This window comes from Pongo pygmaeus, chromosome 5, assembly GCF_028885625.2.
Source record: "Pongo pygmaeus isolate AG05252 chromosome 5, NHGRI_mPonPyg2-v2.0_pri, whole genome shotgun sequence".
NCBI classification, from domain to species: domain Eukaryota; kingdom Metazoa; phylum Chordata; class Mammalia; order Primates; family Hominidae; genus Pongo; species Pongo pygmaeus.
The window spans coordinates 43,548,272-43,567,922 of NC_072378.2; the positions used below are offsets into that span (position 1 = coordinate 43,548,272).

The window sequence follows — 19,651 nt, forward strand, 5'->3', positions numbered from 1 at the left end:
TTTTGCGGGGCCGAGGACCTTCTCCCCTGTGCGTGGCTTTGCTAGGTGTTAAGGCCAACGCAGAGGAGCAAATTTTAATTAACAGGAAAAGTGACACAACTAATCCAAAGCATTGCTGAAGGGTTTGGGAAACTCATGGGCATGTGACCTACTGAAAAGTCAAAAAGGACAGCCTTAAGGTGGGAGTGTGGGTTACTATGTTTCGTCAGCATGATCGCTGTGATGGGAGAGGGAGGATTAGGAGGGCCGACCCAGTGAAGAGGAGGAGGCTTCACAGTTGACTGGATGGAAACGGCTTCTTCCTGCTGCTGAGAGAGGAGCAGCGTGACCTCGATCCCAGGCTCCGCCGGTAGCGCGCCCCCACGCCCCTCTTCCACTGCAGCCGCCCGCGGTAGCACGCATGCTCCACTCGCGCGCTGTTCCGCCTCGCTCGGCGTGGGCCGCGGTGGGACCCGTAGGTGCCCGGCCGTGCGTGCACTCGCCGTGTGACCCGGAAGGGAGCTCTGAGGAGGCGGGGCCAGGACGGCGGGACCGGCCGCTGAGTCCCAGCGAGGGCTGAGCCGGGCGGTGGGAGGTGAGAGGAGAGTTCTGCGCCGACCCAATCCCTCCCCTTCTCCTGTCCCCTCCCCGGCCTTTTAGCCACTGTCCATGGGGCTGACGAAGGGAACCAGGTCTTGCTCTCTGAAATTCACTGGATCTTTTCAGCTTTTTTGGACCGCGCCCCCAACCATCCTTCCCCCTCCCCCCAAACCCGTTCCCTCTGCCGTGCTGGCCTCCTCCACCTCCCCACGGCTCTGCAAGCTTGGGCTTGACCTTGATATCTGCTGGTCTCATCCATGCGTCCAGACCTCACCCCCACACCTCAGTTTATTGTTGCTCTTCTAGGCCCACGTTACACCTCCTACCTCCTCCTATCCGATTCTTTTACTTCCCCCTGCTGCTAATCAGTTGCCCGCTGGCACATCGCTGGTTACCATTCAGGCTTGCCCCCCATCCTAAGTGGACCCCTACCTCCATTGAGGTCCACATCCGTCTTTCTCCCTCCTCTTCACCTCTACTCTCATCTTCTGTCCCTGTACCCCAACATGACCCCTGCCCTGACCACCATATCTTCATCTGGGTTTACCTTCTTCCATTCTTATTCTCACTATTCCTTGTTGCCCCTGCACTGCTTCATATCACGCATATCTTTCCTGATTATTCCACTCCCATTTATAATCAGTCTTAATAACTTTGCATTTATTTGATGACTCCCCTACCTTCTCCATCTAAGAATAATAACAGATTATGTTTACTGAACACTCTTTATGTGCTAGATGCTGTTCCAAGTGCTTTACATACATGATCTTACTAAATTCATGAAGTAACTATGAATATTACTACCATCTTGCAGAAGAGGAAACAAGCTCAGAGGTTAAGTAACTTGTTCCAAACTATGCAGACAGTGAGACAGAGAGCCAGAATTCAGAGTCACATTTATCTGATACTGAAATCTCTGAATATTGCTTCTCTCCTGACCTCATTTCCTACCTTTAACCCCATGATTACCACCTCTATCTTATCTACCTAACTTACTTAGATCCTTACCATACATACAGTATAAGGGCAGGGTGGGACCTGGTCATCTTTCCCATAATTTTATCTGGTCCCTAGGGCCCTCCCCCTTTCACAAGACTGGAATACACTTTTCCTATCCAGTCATTTGCCCCAACATCCCAGCCTTTTGTCATCTCCATTCTCTATATCTGCCATGGCCCACCCTTTACATCCACCTTGCAGCTTTACTCTGTCATTTATGCTCCCTGTCCTGCCCCTCCGCTATCCTACTTTTCCTCACATGTTCTGACCCCACTGCCTCACGTGCTGCTGTCCTTCCTGTCCACCCATGTCATCCTTCTAAGTCCTAATCTGTAACCCTCAGCCACCCTGCTATCCTGCCTAAACTATCTTGCCTGTCACTCTGTTTATTGTTACCTTGCCTATTACTCTTTTCATTCTCTTTTTGTAAACTCCCCTTCCTTCCTTCCTTCCTTCCTTCCTTCCTTCCTTCCTTCCTTCCTTCCTTCTTCCTTCCTTCCTTCCTCTCTCTTTCTTTCTTTCTTTTTTTCGACAGAATCTCACTCTATTGCCCAGGCTGGAGTACAGCGGCGCGGTCTTGGCTCACTGCAACCTCCGCCTCCTGGGTTCAAGTGATTCTTCTGCCTCAGCCTCCTGAGTAGCTGGGACTGCAGGCATGTGCCACCACACCTGGCTAATTTTTGTGTTTTTAGTAGAGACGGGGTTTCACTATGTTGACCAGGCTGGTCTTGAATTCCTGACCTCATGATCCGCCCACCTTGGCCTCCTAAAGTGCTGGGATTACAGGCGTGAGCCACTGGGCCCAGCCAGCTCTTCCATTTCTTAAACCCCTTCTTCATCCCCTCACTGTCTTCACTCCATTCTCCTTCTGTTATAAATCCCAAAGTATGTTCAGCTATTTATTCCATCCTATTTTTTGCCTTTTCTGTTTGGCCTCCTAAATTCTGCCATGCAGCCTACCGATCGCCACCCACCTTCTCTGTGTCTCAAGATTCCACCCCCTCCATGTATTTTTTTTCTTTTCTCATACTGCCTTATCTTTCTCCTTGTGTATCCCAGGAGGTCAGGATGGTGGGGGAATGGCATGCTGGGGACCTCATGGTGCCCTTAGGGCCTCGGCTGCAGGCATATCCTGAAGAACTCATTCGACAGAGGCCTGGGCATGACGGGCATCCTGAATACCTGATCCGATGGAGTGTCCTGAAGTGTGGGGAAGAGGGCAAAGTGGGTGTGGAAGAAGGCAAAGCAGAGCACATCCTCATGTGGCTGTCGGCTCCTGAGGTCTATGCCAACTGCCCTGGGCTGTTAGGTGAGCGGGCGCTATCTAAGGGACCTCAGCACGAACCAGCTGGGGTTTCAGGAAGCTTTCCTCGAGATCCAGGAGGCCTGGATGAAGTGGCAATGGGAGAGATGGAGGCTGATGTTCAGGCGCTGGTACGCAGGGCGGCCAGGCAGCTGGCAGAAAGTGGGACCCCAAGCCTCACGGCCGCTGTGCTCCACACCATCCATGTGCTCAGTGCCTACGCCAGCATCGGGCCCCTCACTGGTGTCTTCAGGGAGACAGGAGCCCTGGACCTGCTCATGCACATGTTGTGCAATCCTGAGCCTCAGATCCGCCGGAGTGCAGGCAAAATGCTGCAGGCTCTGGCAGCCCACGATGCTGGTAAGAGACAGCCAGGGAAGAAGGAAAGCAATGGAGAAAATGGGGCCACAGGGAGTAAGAACAGAAAGAGGAGAGATTTCCTAGCTCTGTAAGAACACCTAGTATTTGGTGAATATCAGTTTGATGCAAAGGAAAAAATACAGATTAATAGGCTATTTCAGGTATATAAAGAGGCTAAAATGATAGCCTCTGGCTTATCTGTTCATTCTCAGTGCATTGACCAGAGAAGAGAATAGGACTTATCTGTATTTTTGAAACTGGATTGAGATTTATTAGTTGGTTTTAAAATCAATTCGGTGGGTTACAACCAACATTTTTTTAAAAACTGAAGTCATTAGTGTGTAGCACTTAGGGGTAAATTTTGTAGCATAAAATATATGTTTCAGTTATATGTATGTATGTTTGTAACAGGTTACCATGTAAAATGTACTTCTTTCTGTGAGCCTTAGTAACAAAGTTTGAAAGCCTCTGGGGTAGGAGATAGAATCTAGGAAAGGCAGGGAGAAAGTACTGGGGATTGAGGAGAAGATATGGATTGGGTATGGATTACAGGGAGTCGGGCTCACGTCCTTCTATCACTGAGCCAGCAAGATGGCATCGAGCAGCACATGGATTTTGACAGTCGCTATACATTGCTGGAGCTGTTTGCAGAAACCACATCCTCTGAAGAACACTGCATGGCCTTTGAGGGCATTCATCTGCCTCAGGTACACTGCCAGCTGTAGGGAAATGCTGTGTACAAGGGCTAAGACATTATTTCTGAAAACGTGGTTCAGGACTGAATGTTAGCACCAGAGCCACCTGGGAACTTGTTAACATGAAGGTTCATGTCCTCCCTCCCAGCCCCTCTCCATTCAGAATTTCTGAGATGAGAACCCAGGAATCTGTGTTTTAAGACACTCCCTATGCCTTTCTTACACAAATCAAAGTTTGAGAACTACAGGCCTGGGGAGAAGGCCTTTATATTTTTCTGTAGAGGAGGATACTTCAGGGAAGGGGAGAGGCTAAAGCCAGGAAGAGATGAACCTGTCCCAAGGATTGTGTCTTACAGATCCCAGGAAAGCTGCTTTTCTCCTTGGTGAAGCGCTACCTTTGTGTCACCTCCCTCCTGGATCAGCTGAATAGCAGTCCAGAGCTGGGAGCTGGAGACCAAAGCTCCCCATGTGCCACAAGAGAGAAAAGCCGGGGACAGCGGGAGCTGGAGTTCAGCATGGCTGTGGGCAACCTCATCTCTGAACTTGTGCGGAGCATGGGCTGGGCCCGGAACCTCAGCGAACAGGGCATGTCACCTCCCCGGCCAACCCGGTCCATCTTTCAGCCCTACATTTCAGGCCCCAGCCTTTTACGCCCCACCATTGTCACCACCCCCAGAAGACAAGGGTGGGTCTTCCGCCAGCGCTCTGAATTCTCCAGCCGTAGTGGCTATGGAGAATATGTGCAGCAGACGCTGCAGCCGGGGATGCGAGTGCGGATGCTGGATGATTATGAGGAGATCAGTGCTGGGGATGAGGGCGAGTTCCGGCAGAGCAACAATGGCATTCCCCCTGTGCAGGTGGGCAGCACATAGTGGTGAGACACTGTTGGGAGTTTATTTGGGGTGGGGTATAGCTGGGACTTCATAAAGAGGACTCCTGCAGGCCACCCAAGAAGAACCCCCCTGGGGAACTGGAATGATACAAGGGGGTTGGCATTTGTGCGGGGTGCATTTGGAGGGCTGAGAAAATCTGGCAGGGGTATGGGTGGGCTGTAAGTTCATAGGAGACTCACCCAGGAAGCAGAACTGATAAATGGAGATACCTCCCCACCACCACCAGTGGAAGAGGCTAGGAAGGAATGTGGAGGCAGAGAATCATGGTTAAGAAAAGAGGCAGGGCCCACTCCTGATAAGGGAAGGAAGCCTTTTGCCATGTGGGGGTTTTTCCAGGCTTAGCCAGGTGTGTATCTGAGGGTGCGCCCCAGATCTATGCTTGGGCATGTCCTTTCAAGCCTTCACAGGCCAAGGCTTAGAGGGTTGAGCCTTCTCTATTCTGCTCTCTTTCTTCCTCCCTCGTACCAGGTTTTCTGGCAGTCGACAGGCCGCACTTACTGGGTGCACTGGCACATGCTGGAGATCCTGGGCCCTGAGGAAGCCACTGAGGATAAGGCTTCAGCAGCTGTGGAGAAGGGGGCAGGGGCTACTGTGTTGGGCACAGGTGAGCCTAAGAGGGGACATGGATAGCATGTCTCTGAACAGAGGATTAGTGACTGGGATGAAGCCACTTCTGAGCAGGAGCAGCCCTAGGGGTCCAGAAATGGACCCTGTTCCTGAGGGGTGCTGATGCCCGCCATGCCTGTGTCCTCAGCATTTCCCTCTTGGGACTGGAATCCTGTGGATGGGCTGTACCCTTTGCCGTACCTCCAGCCCGAACCTCAGAAGAATGAGAGAGTGGGATATCTGACCCAGGCTGAATGGTGGGAGCTGCTTTTCTTTATCAAAAAGTTGGACTTGTGTGAGCAGCAGCCAATTTTCCAGAATATTTGGAAGAACCTGGATGAGGTATTATAGGCCTGAGACACCTGGGGGTTTTCTAGTAGGGTTAGAGGTGGGATTCTCTAGAGGGAGTTTCAGATAGGGGATACCGCTTAGGGGGAGGCTGGAGCTAGAGGTTAGAGTTAGGAGGAGTCCTGCTGGGGGTTGGAGGCAAGTGCTGTGAGGGTCTAGTATGTAGAAGGTGTGGGGGCGTGGTGGGGAGTGATCACCCTTCCCATTACTGACCCCAAGACCTTTGTGTCTGCTTGTCTCTTAAACGTATACCCCTTCTATTGACAGACCCTGGGTGAAAAGGCCTTAGGTGAGATCTCTGTGTCCGTGGAAATGGCTGAGAGTCTGCTGCAGGTTCTCAGTAGTCGATTTGAGGGCAGCACTCTCAATGACCTGCTCAACTCCCAGATCTACACCAAGTATGGGCTGCTGTCTAATGAACCAAGCAGCTCGTTTACTTCACGAAATCACTCCTGTACCCCAGATCCAGAAGAGGAGTCCAAGTCGGAGGCCAGCTTCTCAGAGGAAGAGACTGAGTCCCCCAAAGCAAAGGCCGAGGCCCCTAAGACAGAGGCCGAGCCCACCAAGACAAGGACTGAGCCCCCAATGGCACAGAGTGATTCTCAGCTGTTTAACCAGCTTCTAGTGACTGAGGGGATGACCCTGCCCACTGAGATGAAGGAGGCAGCCAGTGGTGAGTCAGGTTCTGGGAGGAAGCAATTGGAACAAGTCCTGGGTAGTCTCAGTAGAAGAAATGGATAGTCAGGATTGAAGGAAAGCCATGGAGGAAGGTCATTTTTGCAGGGGAAGATGCCTTGGAACCATGCGTCCATCTTCTTCCTTTTGACCTTGATTGTATTTAATTAACCAGCGCTCCCTTCCTTCAGTATCTCTGGAAAAGGAGGATCCGTTTTCTGGGGTGTCTTCATCTCCTTTGTTTGATCATTAGATCCCTGACACAGAATTGGAAAACTCTGCAAGCTGCAGTAGCCGATAATGTGTTTAAATATTGGTAGGATAACTGGGCTTGACTTTAAAGACTTCTAACTTCAAGATGCCACAGTTCTTTTAGCCATTGCCTTTTCCCACCAATTTCAGAAATGGCCAGAGCCTTGCGGGGTCCCGGTCCTCGCAGCTCCCTGGATCAGCATGTGGCAGCGGTCGTGGCCACTGTGCAGATATCCAGCTTGGACACAAACCTGCAGCTTTCAGGGCTCTCTGCCCTCTCTCAGGCTGTGGAGGAGGTCACTGAGCGGGACCACCCTCTGGTCCATCCTGACAGATCGCTGAGGTTAGCATATTGGGGAGGGAAGAGGTTTTGGTTGAAGCTGTAGGCAAAGGATGGTGGTAGCGGGGAAGGAGCTTTGAGATCACGAATTAGAAAAGCTTGGGGTGAGGGAAGGCTCAGCCTGAGGAGCAGCCGAGCAGGAGGGTTGGATGTTTTAATGGCTCGTATTCTTGGAGCACTTCTGTTATGCCAGGTACTGTGCTAGTATTTTACATGCATTCTCTCATTAAATCCACCTAACACCTGAGGAAGCATTGGTAATATTATCCTACTGTATGGGTGAGGAAACTGAAGCTTAGAGAATTTAAGTAACTTGCTTAGAGTTTTACAGATAGCAGAGCCAGGATTCAAACCTAGGTCTTTTTGGCTCTAGAACTGGAGATTTTTCTCTTTCTTTTTCTTTTTTTCTGTCCCTACGTACTTTTTTTTTTTTTCCACATTAGACCTTAAAACCTATTTTATTTAAAAATTTTTTTCTACTTTTATTTATTTATTTTTGAGACAGAGTCTTGCTATGTCGTCATGCTGGAGTGCAGTGGCGCGATCTCGGCTCACTGCAACCTCTGCCTCCCGGGTTCAAGGGATTCTCCCGCCTCAGCCTCCCAAGTAGCTGGGATTACAGGCACCACCACACCCAGCTGATTTTTGTACTTTTAGTAGGGATGGGGTTTCATCATGTTTGCCAGGATGGTCTCGATCTCCTGACCTCGTGATCTGCCCGCCTCGGCCTCCCAAAGTGCTGGGATTGCAGGCGTGAGCCACCGCGTCCAGCCGTCTACTTTTAAATTATACAAATAACACACAACTTATTATCATTTTATTTATTTATTTATTTTTATTTATTTATTTACTTGTTTTTGAGACAGAGTCTCACTCTGTCACCCAGGCTAGAGTGCAATAGTGTGATCTTGGCTCACTGCAACCTCCGCCTCCTGGGTTCAAGCAGTTCTTATGTCTCAGCCTCCCAAGTAGCTGGGATTACAGGTGCCCACCACCAGGCCCAGCTAATTTTTGTATTTTAGTAGAGACGGGGTTTCACCCTGTTGGCCAGGCTGGTCTCGAACTCCTAACCTCAGATGATCCAGTCTCCCAAAGTGCTGGGATTACAGGTGTGAGCCACCATGCCCAGCCGCATTCTCATTTTAAAAGATCTGAAGAATGTAAAAGACATAGGAAGGCCAAAGTCCTTTCTCACCACTGTTACCAGTCTACTATATCCTACAGATTTGCATTTGTAATTGTGTGTTTGGAAATAGAGCATTTTCTGAGTCTGTGTTTTAGTCTATGTAATCACATTCTACATGTTTCTACAACTTTTTTTTTTTGCCCCCGCTCAGTGTCTGAGAGAGCTTTCCATATCAGTCTGGGTGGAGCTGCCTCATTATTTTTACTGCTGCATGGGACCCTGCAGTGTGGTTATCTCCAGTTTCAAGTGCAGTGTTCTAACGCGTCTGTTTTTCCTTACGTCTGCCAACACTGAATATTGTCATCTTTTTTAATCTATCTAATTGGCAGCATTTTAAATGATTGGTATCTCTTTGTTTTAATTTCCTAGTTCTGGTAAAGTTAGGCACATTTGCATACATTTGTTCTGTTTTTTTTTTTTTCTATAAATATTCTGTTATTATCCTTTGCCCACTTTGTAATTGGATCTTTGCCTTTTTTAATGTATTTATAGGCATTTTGGTTATTCCTTTGTTATTTATGTCCAGATATTTTGCTTGTGTTTTTAAAAATCATATTAGCTTTATTTTGTTGTTATAGAATAATACATATGGTAAAAAAGTTAGAAAATTATTAAAATAAAAATTATCTGATCATATTCAAGTGAGATTGACAGAAAAAAATCTGAAAGCCATTAAGGCAGAGACAATCACTGTTAACATGTTGGTAAACATCCTTACTTATTTCTCTATCTAGTCATATATATTACCCATGTATATTATCTAGTATATAATAAATCATGGCCATGGAAGGGGATATGTATTTAAAGCGTATTTCATTCACACTGTTGTCATTATAAAACTTCTTAGAAAAGATAGATTAAAAACAGAACTTTCCCAGAAGTTCTCCTTCTGTGTTCTTTCCCCTCGTAGTTCCCGAGCCACCTCCTCAGTTGGCCTCGCTGTCACTGTTAAGCAAGAGTCAGTACCTGCTATTTTCTCTCCTGTCCCTCACCGTGATCTAGGGACTCTAGAGGCACTTCTTCCTCTTCTTTTAGATCAGTATTTCCACTGGCCCCTTTCTCTAGCTCCTGCGCTTGTCTCGTAATTTTGTGTATAGTGTTTTTTTCATCATGCTAGAGTTTCAGACTTTTTGTTGCTACATTTTTCAGCTTTTTTATGGCTTCTAGATTTTGTGTCCTACTTAAAAAGATCTATTCTGTTCCAGGATTATAAAAATATTTCCCTATATTTTCCAAAAATATCCATGATTTTGTTTTTTTAAAATTCATTTAAAAATTCATTTGCACTTTATTTTTGCAAATGTTGTGAAGTAGAGCTCCAACTTCAGTGTTTTCATATGGATAGCCAGGTGTCTCTAAATTGCATTGTGTGTGTGTGTGTGTGTGTGTGTGTGTGTGTGTGTGTGCGTTTTTTTTTTTTTTTTTAGAGATAGGGTCTCAGTCTGTTGACCAGGCTGGAGTGCAGTAGCAAGATCACATAGCTCACTACAGCCTCAAACTCTTAGCCTCTAGCAACCCTCCTTGCTTATCCTCCCAAGTAGCTGGGACGACAGGAATGAGCCACCACACCCAGCTAATTTTTTTTTTTTTTTTTTTTTTTTTACTTTTTGTAGAGATGGGGTCTCACTATGTTGCCCAGGCTGGTTTCAAACTCTTGGCCTCAAGCAATCCTCCCACCTCAGTCAATAATTAATTAATTATTTTTGAGACAGAGTCTTGCTTTGTCGCCCAGGCTGGAGTGCAGCAGTGCAGTCTCGGCTCACTGCAACCTCTGCCTCCTGGGTTCAAGCGATTCTCCTGCCTCAGCCTCCTGAATAGCTGGAATTACAGGCCCGCGCCACCACGCCTGGCTAATTTTTGTATTTTTAGTAGAGATGGGGTTTTACCATGTTGGCCACGTTGGTCTTGAACTCTTGACCTCAAGTGATCCACCTACCTCAGTCTCCCAAAGTGCTGGGATTACAGGTGTATGTCACTGTGCCCAGACAACATTATATTTTAAATGGTTCTTCCTTTTCTTTTTTACTGGCTTATATACCACCCTTATCTCTCTTCTCATCTATTGATCTATTTAGCTACCCTGTATCAGTTCCAGGGTTGTAGTTATTACAAGTTTATGTTTATATTTTGATAATAATAGGCAAGCCTACCACTTTTTTTTTTTTTTTTTTTTTGAGACAGGGTCTCACTCTGTCAGCCAGGCTGGAGTGCAGTGGCATGATCACAGCTTGCTGCTGCCTCGACCTCCCAGGCTCAGGTGATCCTCCCACCTCAGCCTCCCAAGTACCTGAGACTACAGGCACAGGTCACTATGCCAGATAATTTTTTGTAGAGGTGGGGTTTTGCCATGTTGCCCATGGCAAAAGCCATTGGCTCAAGCAATTTACCTGCCTCAGCCTCTCAAAGTGCTGAGATTACAGGCATGAGCTGCTGCGCCTGGCTACCACTATTTTTTTCTCAACATTTCCAAGGCCTGGATCTGCCTGTTGTGGTGTTTTTAAAAACCTTTTAGGCCAGCACTTTGCGAGGCCAAGGCAAGTACACTGCTTGAGGCCAGGAGTTCGAGACCAGTCTGGGCAACATAGCGAAACCCTGTCTCTACTGAAAAACAATACAAAAAATTAGCTGGGCGTGGTAGCATGCACCTGTAGTCCCAGCTACTCGAGAGGCTGAGGCTTGAGAATCACTTAAACCCAGGAGGTGGAGGTTGCAGTGAGTTGAGATCGCGCTACTGCACTCCAGCCTGGCAACAGAGCAAGACTCCATCTCAAAAACGAACAGACGAACAAAACCACCTTTTAGGCATTTTGATTAGCATCACTTTGAATTTATAGATTTATTTGGAAAGATGAGCCAGAGTTTGTAAACATAGCATCACTTTGAATTTATAGATTTATTTGAAAAGGTGAGCCAGAGTTTGTAAACATTTTTTCTATTGCCTCCTTCATTAGTCGAGGAGCCAGAGGTAGTTAGGCTGCAGAGGGGAGGGGATTGGGGTGAGACTGAAGCAAGGAGAGCAGGTTTGGGTGGGGCAGAGAGGATGGACTAGATCTTGGTGGATGGGATTGGTCAGGGAGTCCGATGGTGCCATGGCTGGGAGGTCAGGCAAGACTCCTTGGGATGGGGAGCCCCAATATCTCTTCTCTTGTCAGAGAGAAGCTAGTGAAGATGCTGGTGGAGCTGCTGACCAACCAGGTGGGAGAGAAGATGGTGGTGGTGCAGGCCCTGCGCCTCCTTTACCTGCTCATGACCAAGCACGAGTGGCGGCCGCTCTTTGCCAGGGAGGGTGGCATCTATGCTGTGCTGGTCTGTATGCAAGAATATAAGACTTCTGTCTTGGTGCAGCAGGCTGGGCTGGCGGTGAGTACATTGGGCCTGGCGGGAGAGAACCATGGGCAAGACAGGCAGACTGGGGACTACCGATCTTGAGGAGATACTTTGGTGCTTCAGATCAGTGAGTAGACTTTGGAATGGAAAGATGCAGATGGATTTAAGAGTTTGATCTGGACATTCTTGGGGATTGAGTGTTTGGAAAAAGGGAAAAGGGAGTTTTGGGGTTATTTTTGTTGGAGACAGGATCTTGCTATGTTGCCCAGACTGATCTTGAACTCCTGGGCTCAAGTGATCCTCCCACCTCAGCCTCCCAAAGTGCTGAGATTACAGGCATAAGCCACTGTGCCAGGCCAGGAGGTTTTTTGTTTGTTTGTTTGTTTGTGATGGAGTCTCGCTCTGTTGCCTAGGCTGGAGTGCAGTGGCACTATTTCAGCTCACTACAACCTCCACCTCCTGGGTTCAAGTGATTCTCCTCCCTTAGCCTCCTGGGATTACAGGCATGAGCCACCGTGCCCGGCCCAGGCCAGGGTTAAGAATGACTCCCAGGTGTAAAATTAAGGAGCAGAGTGCATGAAATGGCCGTTTACTGAGAGAGAGAGAATGTTGCAGGAGGAGGAGATAGGGGAGAAGGTCAGGAGTTGAGTTTTCAGGTATATTGAGTGTTCCTGCCTTTTTAGTTATTATTAGGTGTCTGGTTAAAAGCTAATTTTCTAGATGTGACCATTAAACCAAAAGTATTTTTTTCCTCTTTTATCTAAGTGGCACCCTTACATAGAAAATGCTCTGTTACTAGATTTGGGTAAAACAAAGCTAGTATTGCCATTGTCCAGAGAATCGGGAAGGAAGGCCCTTATCCAGAGTGGCTTACAGAAGAATTGGCTTCCTGGTTACTCCAGACAGAAGTGCTGGCTGGTAGGGTGGTGCGGGCAGAGGAGCTCTGTGTAGCCTGAGGGTTCCTGCGGGAGACAGGCAGGCTTCGGCCAGAGCAGTTCTGAGAATGGATTCCAGTAGTATAATGGCAGCAGCATGAACGGGAGCACGTGTCCTCTTAGAGCAGGCTATCCCGGGAGAGGCCAGGAGGCGCTTTTCTCTTCTCTTTTCTCTTTTTTTTTCTCTCTTTTTTTTTTTTTTTGACGGAGTCTTGCTCTGTAGCCCAGGCTGGAGTGCAGTGGCTCGATCTCGGCTCACTGCAACCTTTGCCTCCCAAGTTCAAGCGATTCTCCCGCCTCAGCCTCCCGAGTAGCTGGGATTACAGGCGCGTGCCATCATGCCCAGCTTAATTTTGTATATTTTTAGTAGAGACGGGGTTTTACCATGTTTGCCAGGATGGTCTCAATCTCCTGACCTCATGATCCGCCCGCCTCAGTCTCCCAAAGTGCTGGGATTACAGGTGTGAGCCACCACACCCAGCCTGGGAGGTGCTTTTTTTTATGGGACCAAGAGCAGCCCGGCATTCATAGTCTAGATCATCATGCTCAAAGAATTCCCTGATCCTCTCAAATTACGTGACCAAAACATAGCAATTGCCATCCACTATAGAGCATGGCAAAAAAATAAAAATAAAAATGGCTGGGCGTGGTGGCTCACGCCTGTAATCCTAGTACTTTGGGAGACCAAGGTGGGTGGATCAACTGAGGTGAGGAGTTCGAGACCAGCCTGGCCAACATGGTGAAACTCTGTCTCTACTAAAAATACAAAATTAGCCAGGCATGGTGGTGCATGCTTGTAATCCCAGCTACTTGGGAGGCTGAGGCGGGAGAATCGCTTGAACCCGGGAGGGGGAGGTTGCTGTGAGCTGAGATTGCGCCATTGCACTCCAGCCTGGGCGACAGAGTGAGACTTCATCTCAAAAAAATCTTGCCCTGAAATAAAATTACATCATTTTGTTAATAACTTAAAGTCTACAGAACTCAGCTAACTGGGGGAGGGTGGTGTAACTACAGGGAGAAAGCTTCACTGAGAAGTAGAAGTTGCTTGGAGGGTCCAGGCCTTACAAGAGGTATTGTCCTGAGAATTATTTCTAGCCCAGTCCATCTCTCGTGGGTTTCTTCTAGAGAATCAACCGTTTCACCAGGAGAGACATTCTCCACTCTGATTGTATAGTGTCTATTTTAATTTAATTTTTCTCTATAGTCCCAGCAAACAGGTTTGCACATTACAATTATTTTTCCTATAATGCCAACCACTGCCTGTGAGACAACCAAGAAGTCTTATCTAGAAGGGCTGGATGCTGGCTAAGGCCAGGAGACACAGGTTTTGGAGACTTGGCGTATAGGTGGTAATTGAAGCAGTGTGAATGGACCTGGTTGCCTCAGTGTGGGTGAGTGCAGAGTCCAGAGAAAGGGGACAAGGAACCTTAGTTCCTTGGGGCAAAGGAACACCAGAGAGGTAGGAGGAAAGCCAGGAGGATGTGAAGTCATGGAACTCAAGGGAAGAGAGATTTTGCAAAGGAAGGAGTGCAAGTGAGATGGGAGACAACTGTAAGAAGCCCCTGAAGACAACTAGATGCTGCGAGGGGCACCATCCTGAGGGGAATATACAGGAGGGGTGGCTGTCCCACTCTGGTAGCCTTGGTGCTGCGAGCCTGGGGGCCAAGAGGAGTGGAAGGCTAATTTTACCATCCAGTCTCAGGGTTTTTTGTTGTTGTTTAGTTTCTTTTCTTTTTTCTTTTCCTTCCTCCCTCCCTCCTTCCCTCTCTTTGTAGTATTTGATGTCCCATCACTACCTCTTCCATTTCTGTCTCCTACTCTACCTATCTGCAAACAGCTCAGCTGCCCCAAAGTTTGAGGTCTAGAATGAGGCCTCCCTTTCCTCATGGTGACTCTGCCCCCTCCTCACTCTGCTTTCACATTCCCCTCACAGGCACTGAAGATGCTGGCCGTCGCCACCTCCTCGGAGATCCCCACTTTTGTTACTGGCCGAGATTCTATCCACTCTTTGTTTGATGCTCAGATGACCAGAGAGATCTTCGCCAGCATCGACTCAGCCACACGCCCGGGCTCTGAGAGCCTGCTCCTCACTGTCCCTGCAGCCGTGATCCTGATGCTGAACACTGAGGGGTCAGGGCATTACCCTCCCAACTCCAGGCTCCTGCTTAGTCCCAAACCCTGCTACTCCTGTGCTCCAGGCTCATGTCCTCCACAGAAATTCCCCTCACATTGTCACCTCCGGATTAAGCATTGGTGGCCCTGCCAACTGTTGTTGGAAGAGAACCCAAGTGGATTGGGGATAGGGAGATTCCCAGAGAGGGCAGAGACACACTGACCTCCCTTTATGGGTTTGGGAGGAGTGGCCCGAGGTCAGGGGATCAGGTGTCCTGGCTCAGAGGGCCCACTGGAGCCCTTTGCTCCCTAGCTGCCTGGCCTTCTGTGCTTGCTTTGCTGCTTCCATTGCATTCGTGGTCTCTCAGTTTCTTCCTGGTCACCTCCCTCCTCCCAGGTGCTCTTCTGCAGCGAGAAATGGCTTACTCCTGCTCAACCTGCTTTTGTGCAACCACCACACTCTGGGAGACCAGATTATAACCCGAGAGCTGAGAGACACGTTGTTTAGGCACTCAGGGATAGCACCAGGAACAGAACCTATGCCAACCACACGCACCATCCTCATGATGCTTCTCAATCGCTACTCAGAGCCGCCGGGCAGCCCTGAGTGTGCAGGTACAATTGTGCAGGGGTGGTTTTGCAGAGGAATCACACAGTGCTAGCCAGGTTTACATATCAGCTCCTTACTGGAAAGATACAAGGAAACTTCAGGAAATGAGCAAGCATTGTGCTCAAGTTAGGTCTTAAGTAGAACCTCCCGACCAAGAAGAGGGAGACTGTGGAATATGTGCAAGGAAATTGCTTTTTTTTTTTTTTTTTTTTTTGAGATGGAGTTTTGCTCTTGTTCCCAGGCTGGAGTGCAGTGGCACAATCTCGACTCACTAACCTCTGCTTCCTGGGTTCAAGCAATTATCATGCCTCAGCCTCCTGAGTAGCTGGGATTATAGGCACCTGCCACCACACCTGGCTAATTTTTGTATTTTTAGTAGAGACAGGGTTTCACCATGTTGGCCAGGCTGGTCTGGAACTTCTGACCTCAGGAGATCCACTGCCTCTGCCTCCCAAAGTGCTGGGATTGCAGGTGTGAGCCACTGCACCTGGCTGGAAATTGCCTTCTTGAATGGCTTTAAACATATGTGGATTCATATCCATCTGGGCTAGGTTTGGCCCAGTATTATTGGACAGTAGAAGACTCATTGAAATGACATCTAGGGAGGCCTTTCTTTTTTTTTCTTTTAAGCTTAACTTTTTTTTTTTTTTGGAGATGGAGTCTCACTCTGTCACCCAGGCTGGAGTGCAGTTGCACGATCTCTGCTCACTGCAAGCTCCGCCTCCCGGGTTCAAGGAATTCTCCCGCCTCAGCCTCCTGAGTAGCTGGGATTACAGGTGCGCGCCACCACGCCCAGCTAATTTTTGTATATTTAGTAGAGACAGGGTTTCACCATGTTGGTCAGGCTGGTTTCGAACTCCTGACCTTGTGATCTGCCCGCCTTGGCATCCCAAAGTGCTGGGATTAGAGGCGTGAGCCACTGTGCCTGGCCTAACCTTAACTTTCTCTTCACAGAATAGGGAGGCCTTCTTAAGAGAAATTATAATTTATGGTACAGAACACTTGTGCCTGGAAATATTAGATATTGATACTGGGGAAGAAACCCTTTGTGATTGAAAAACAAGTGAAAACCTAGAAGTATGGAGGGATATTGAAATAGGAAATATGTGGCCAGGTGCAATAGCTCATGCCTTTAATCCCAGCACTTTGGGAGGCTGAGGCAGGCAGATCACTTGAGGTCAGCAGTTTGAGACCAGCCTGGCCAACATGGGGAAACCCCATCTTTACTGAAAATACAAAAATTAGCCGGGTACGATGGTGGGTGCTTGTAATCCCAGCTACTTGGGAGGCTGAGGCAGGAGAATCACTTGAGCCCAGGAGGTGGAAGTCACAGTGAGCCAAGATCACGCCACTGCACTCCAGCCTGGGTGACAGAGTGAGACTCCATTTAAAAAAAAATAGGAAATATATATGTATCTTTTAGTCTGTGTACCTAAAGCCACCATGCAGGTAGTACAGGGATATAATCATCATAGTTAATATTTACTATAGCTAACATTTAATAATAGGACTATAAGAGATTTAAAGTGTCTTGTGTTTAACTCGACAATGTTTGCTATACTAGGTTTTTTTTTCAAATCTGATTAGGTTTGTATTTGGGGTCAGGAAAGAAAATCCCTCATAGTTTGGTTAAAAACTATAGACATCCTCAATATAGAAGGAAAATTTTGGGGTGATTTTCTGGACCTTCCCAGTTCTCAGTTTGACAAACTGGTAAGACTCTTCATCCACATTTTTCCCTCCGGTGTGTCTGGCTGCAGCACTAGAGACCCCCATCATCCAGGGTCAGGATGGGTCCCCTGAGCTACTGATTCGATCCCTGGTTGGGGGCCCATCTGCAGAACTACTCCTGGACTTGGAGCGTGTGCTGTGCCATGAGGGCAGCCCCGGAGGTGCCGTGAGGCCCCTCCTCAAGCGCCTCCAGCAGGAGACCCAGCCTTTCCTCCTGTTGCTGCGGACTCTGGATGCTCCGGGGCCCAACAAGACTCTGCTGCTGTCTGTGCTGAGGTGAGGGGCCTGTTGAGGCACCATGCATTGGGACGAGGGAAACTGGCAGACTTCAGGGACTTCACTTGTTTGTTTTCTTTTTTCTTTTTTTTTTTTTTTGAGATGGAGTTTCACTCTTGTTGCCCAGGCTGGAGTGCAATGGCACGATCTCGGCTCACTGCAGCCTCTGCCTCCCAGGTTCAAGCGGTTCTCCTGCCTCAGCCTTCCGAGTAGCTGGGATTACAGGCATGTGCCACCATGCCCAGCTAATTTTGTATTTTTAGTAGAGGTGGGGTTTCTCCATTTTGGTCAGGCTGATCTCGAACTCCCGACCTCAGGTGATCCGCCCACTTCGGCCTCCCAAAGTGCTAGGATTACAGGCGTGAGCCACCGTGCCTGGCCTGACTTCACTCGTTTCTACCCCCTCACCAGGGTCATAACCCGACTGCTGGATTTCCCTGAGACAATGGTCCTCCCCTGGCACGAGGTCTTGGAGCCCTGCCTCAACTGCCTGAGTGGCCCTAGCAGTGATTCTGAGGTACCAGAACCCTGGCAAGGGGAAGAGAGTGAAGGGCAGCATCTGGGGCACCAACTTCCTTGTGAGGCTCTGGAGGGCATAGCAGAGCCTTTCTGAATGGATCTTGGGGCACTGGGATGGGTGTAGGAGGAGGAAGGGTAATGTAATCTAAGAATCTTCAGAACTGGAATCTTTGAAGTATAAACCTTTTAGATGATTTTAGATTTGGATTTTAGACTCTGGACTAAGGAGAAGCCCACATTCACCAATCCAAATAGCTCTCCTCCCTTCCGGGTTTGTGCATTGGAGAGTGAGGCTCAGGCACTAGGGTTAACATAGCTTGGCCTGGCAGGAAGCAGCCTGGAAAGCTGTGCCCAAGCTCTGTTCTGCCAACTCACTCTGGAGTCCCAGCACTCCTCTATTTTACTCCACCCTGCCTTTGGTACTCTTGTTTCCCTGGGCGTTGGCGTGTCTCCACAATCTCAGCCACGACACTTCCTTTACTGAACCCTCTCCTCAATCCCTACATGTCCTACCTCTTGTTTCCTGTAAATTAATCTATGTGGCTCTGGGCTCAGATTGTTCAGGAGCTGACCTGCTTCCTACATCGCCTGGCCTCGATGCATAAGGACTATGCTGTGGTGCTCTGCTGCCTGGGAGCAAAAGAGATCCTCTCCAAAGTCCTGGACAAGCACTCAGCTCAGCTGCTGCTGGGCTGTGAGCTTCGGGACCTGGTGACAGAGTGTGAGAAGTATGCACAGCTCTATAGCAACCTCACCTCCAGCATCCTGGCTGGCTGCATTCAGGTGAGGAGCGGCTGTGGGTATGCAGCTGAGAGAATGCAGGTCAGAAGCAGGAGAAGGGGATTCACTGTGTTCCTCTTTGGTATCCCTGTTTGGCACAGGTTGTAGCAAATCTGGGGCACTTGTTTCCTAACCTTGACTCCACATGGTTCTGTCAAAATGTGGGGAGAGAGGAATTGAGTGTACCATTGACCCTTGACTTTTTCTCTCTACCTGATTCTGGGCGTTTCTCTGTGTTCCTCCCTCTCCTCTTCCTCATTCTCCCTGATATTCCGGCTGCAGATGGTGCTGGGCCAGATCGAAGACCACAGACGAACCCACCAACCCATCAATATCCCCTTCTTTGATGTGTTCCTCAGGCATCTCTGCCAGGGTTAGTGCCGTCATCTGCTTTCTCCTGGCTCCCATCCAGTGTCTGTTCTCCCCTTCCCTTCCTGCTCCCTAGACCTTTTCCTTTTTCCTCTCAACGAACCTGGCTGTGACCGCCACCCCTTCCCACTTGCCCCCAGGCTCCAGTGTGGAAGTGAAGGAGGACAAGTGCTGGGAGAAGGTGGAGGTGTCCTCCAACCCGCACCGGGCCAGCAAGCTGACGGACCACAACCCCAAGACCTACTGGGAGTCCAACGGCAGCACCGGCTCCCACTACATCACCCTGCACATGCACCGTGGTGTTCTTGTTAGGTGTGAACACACATATATGAATGTTCTGCTGTGCCCCAGGATACTTCCCCAAAGCACCCAGATACACACAACCCCAGCTATAACCCCCTGCCTGAGGGACACACTGAAACCTATTTTGTGCAGTGAACACATAGATACATTGACCTGCCTTTGCTGAGTATAGACATCCCCTCACTCCCAGAGTCTGGTGATCTGTACTCCAACAGGTACAGATGGCACTGCCCTGTGCTTAGTGTTGAGGGAGATGAACAGCTCACTTATCCATTTCTCCTTTGGGCATTTGTTTAATGCCAGGCATTTGTGTCAGGCACTGTGCAAGGGTCTTGAAATAGAAGGACAATAAGATATGGTACCTACATTCCAGCTGGGGAGCTACACTAGAAAATCAAGTAAGAGCACAGAGTAAGAAAAAGCATTGCGGTCCACATGTGGACCTGAAACTGA

General features: G+C 48.7%; 1 protein-coding gene across 11 annotated transcripts in view; it reads left to right on the forward strand.

The window, feature by feature from the left end:
• Positions 1-375: 375 nt before the first annotated feature.
• The window catches only part of CUL9 (cullin 9), a 42,573-nt gene continuing 23,297 nt past the window's right edge, over positions 376-19,651 (forward strand). For 2 of the 11 annotated variants that reach the window (XM_063667029.1, XM_063667031.1), the window contains exons 1-15: positions 504-3,241; positions 3,794-3,948; positions 4,293-4,793; positions 5,298-5,433; positions 5,584-5,777; positions 6,051-6,456; positions 6,861-7,053; positions 11,389-11,596; positions 14,432-14,628; positions 15,008-15,225; positions 16,981-17,227; positions 17,639-17,744; positions 18,302-18,529; positions 18,809-18,899; positions 19,036-19,207. In XM_063667029.1, the coding sequence (XP_063523099.1) occupies positions 2,584-3,241; positions 3,794-3,948; positions 4,293-4,793; positions 5,298-5,433; positions 5,584-5,777; positions 6,051-6,456; positions 6,861-7,053; positions 11,389-11,596; positions 14,432-14,628; positions 15,008-15,225; positions 16,981-17,227; positions 17,639-17,744; positions 18,302-18,529; positions 18,809-18,899; positions 19,036-19,207 (3,710 nt within the window). In that variant the 5' untranslated portion in view covers positions 504-2,583. Of the gene's footprint in view, positions 3,242-3,793; positions 3,949-4,292; positions 4,794-5,297; positions 5,434-5,583; positions 5,778-6,050; positions 6,457-6,860; positions 7,054-11,388; positions 11,597-14,431; positions 14,629-15,007; positions 15,226-16,980; positions 17,228-17,638; positions 17,745-18,301; positions 18,530-18,808; positions 18,900-19,035; positions 19,208-19,651 lie in introns of all 11 variants that reach the window. The other 9 variants (XM_054491216.2, XM_063667034.1, XM_054491214.2 and 6 more) reach the window with 9 other exon arrangements.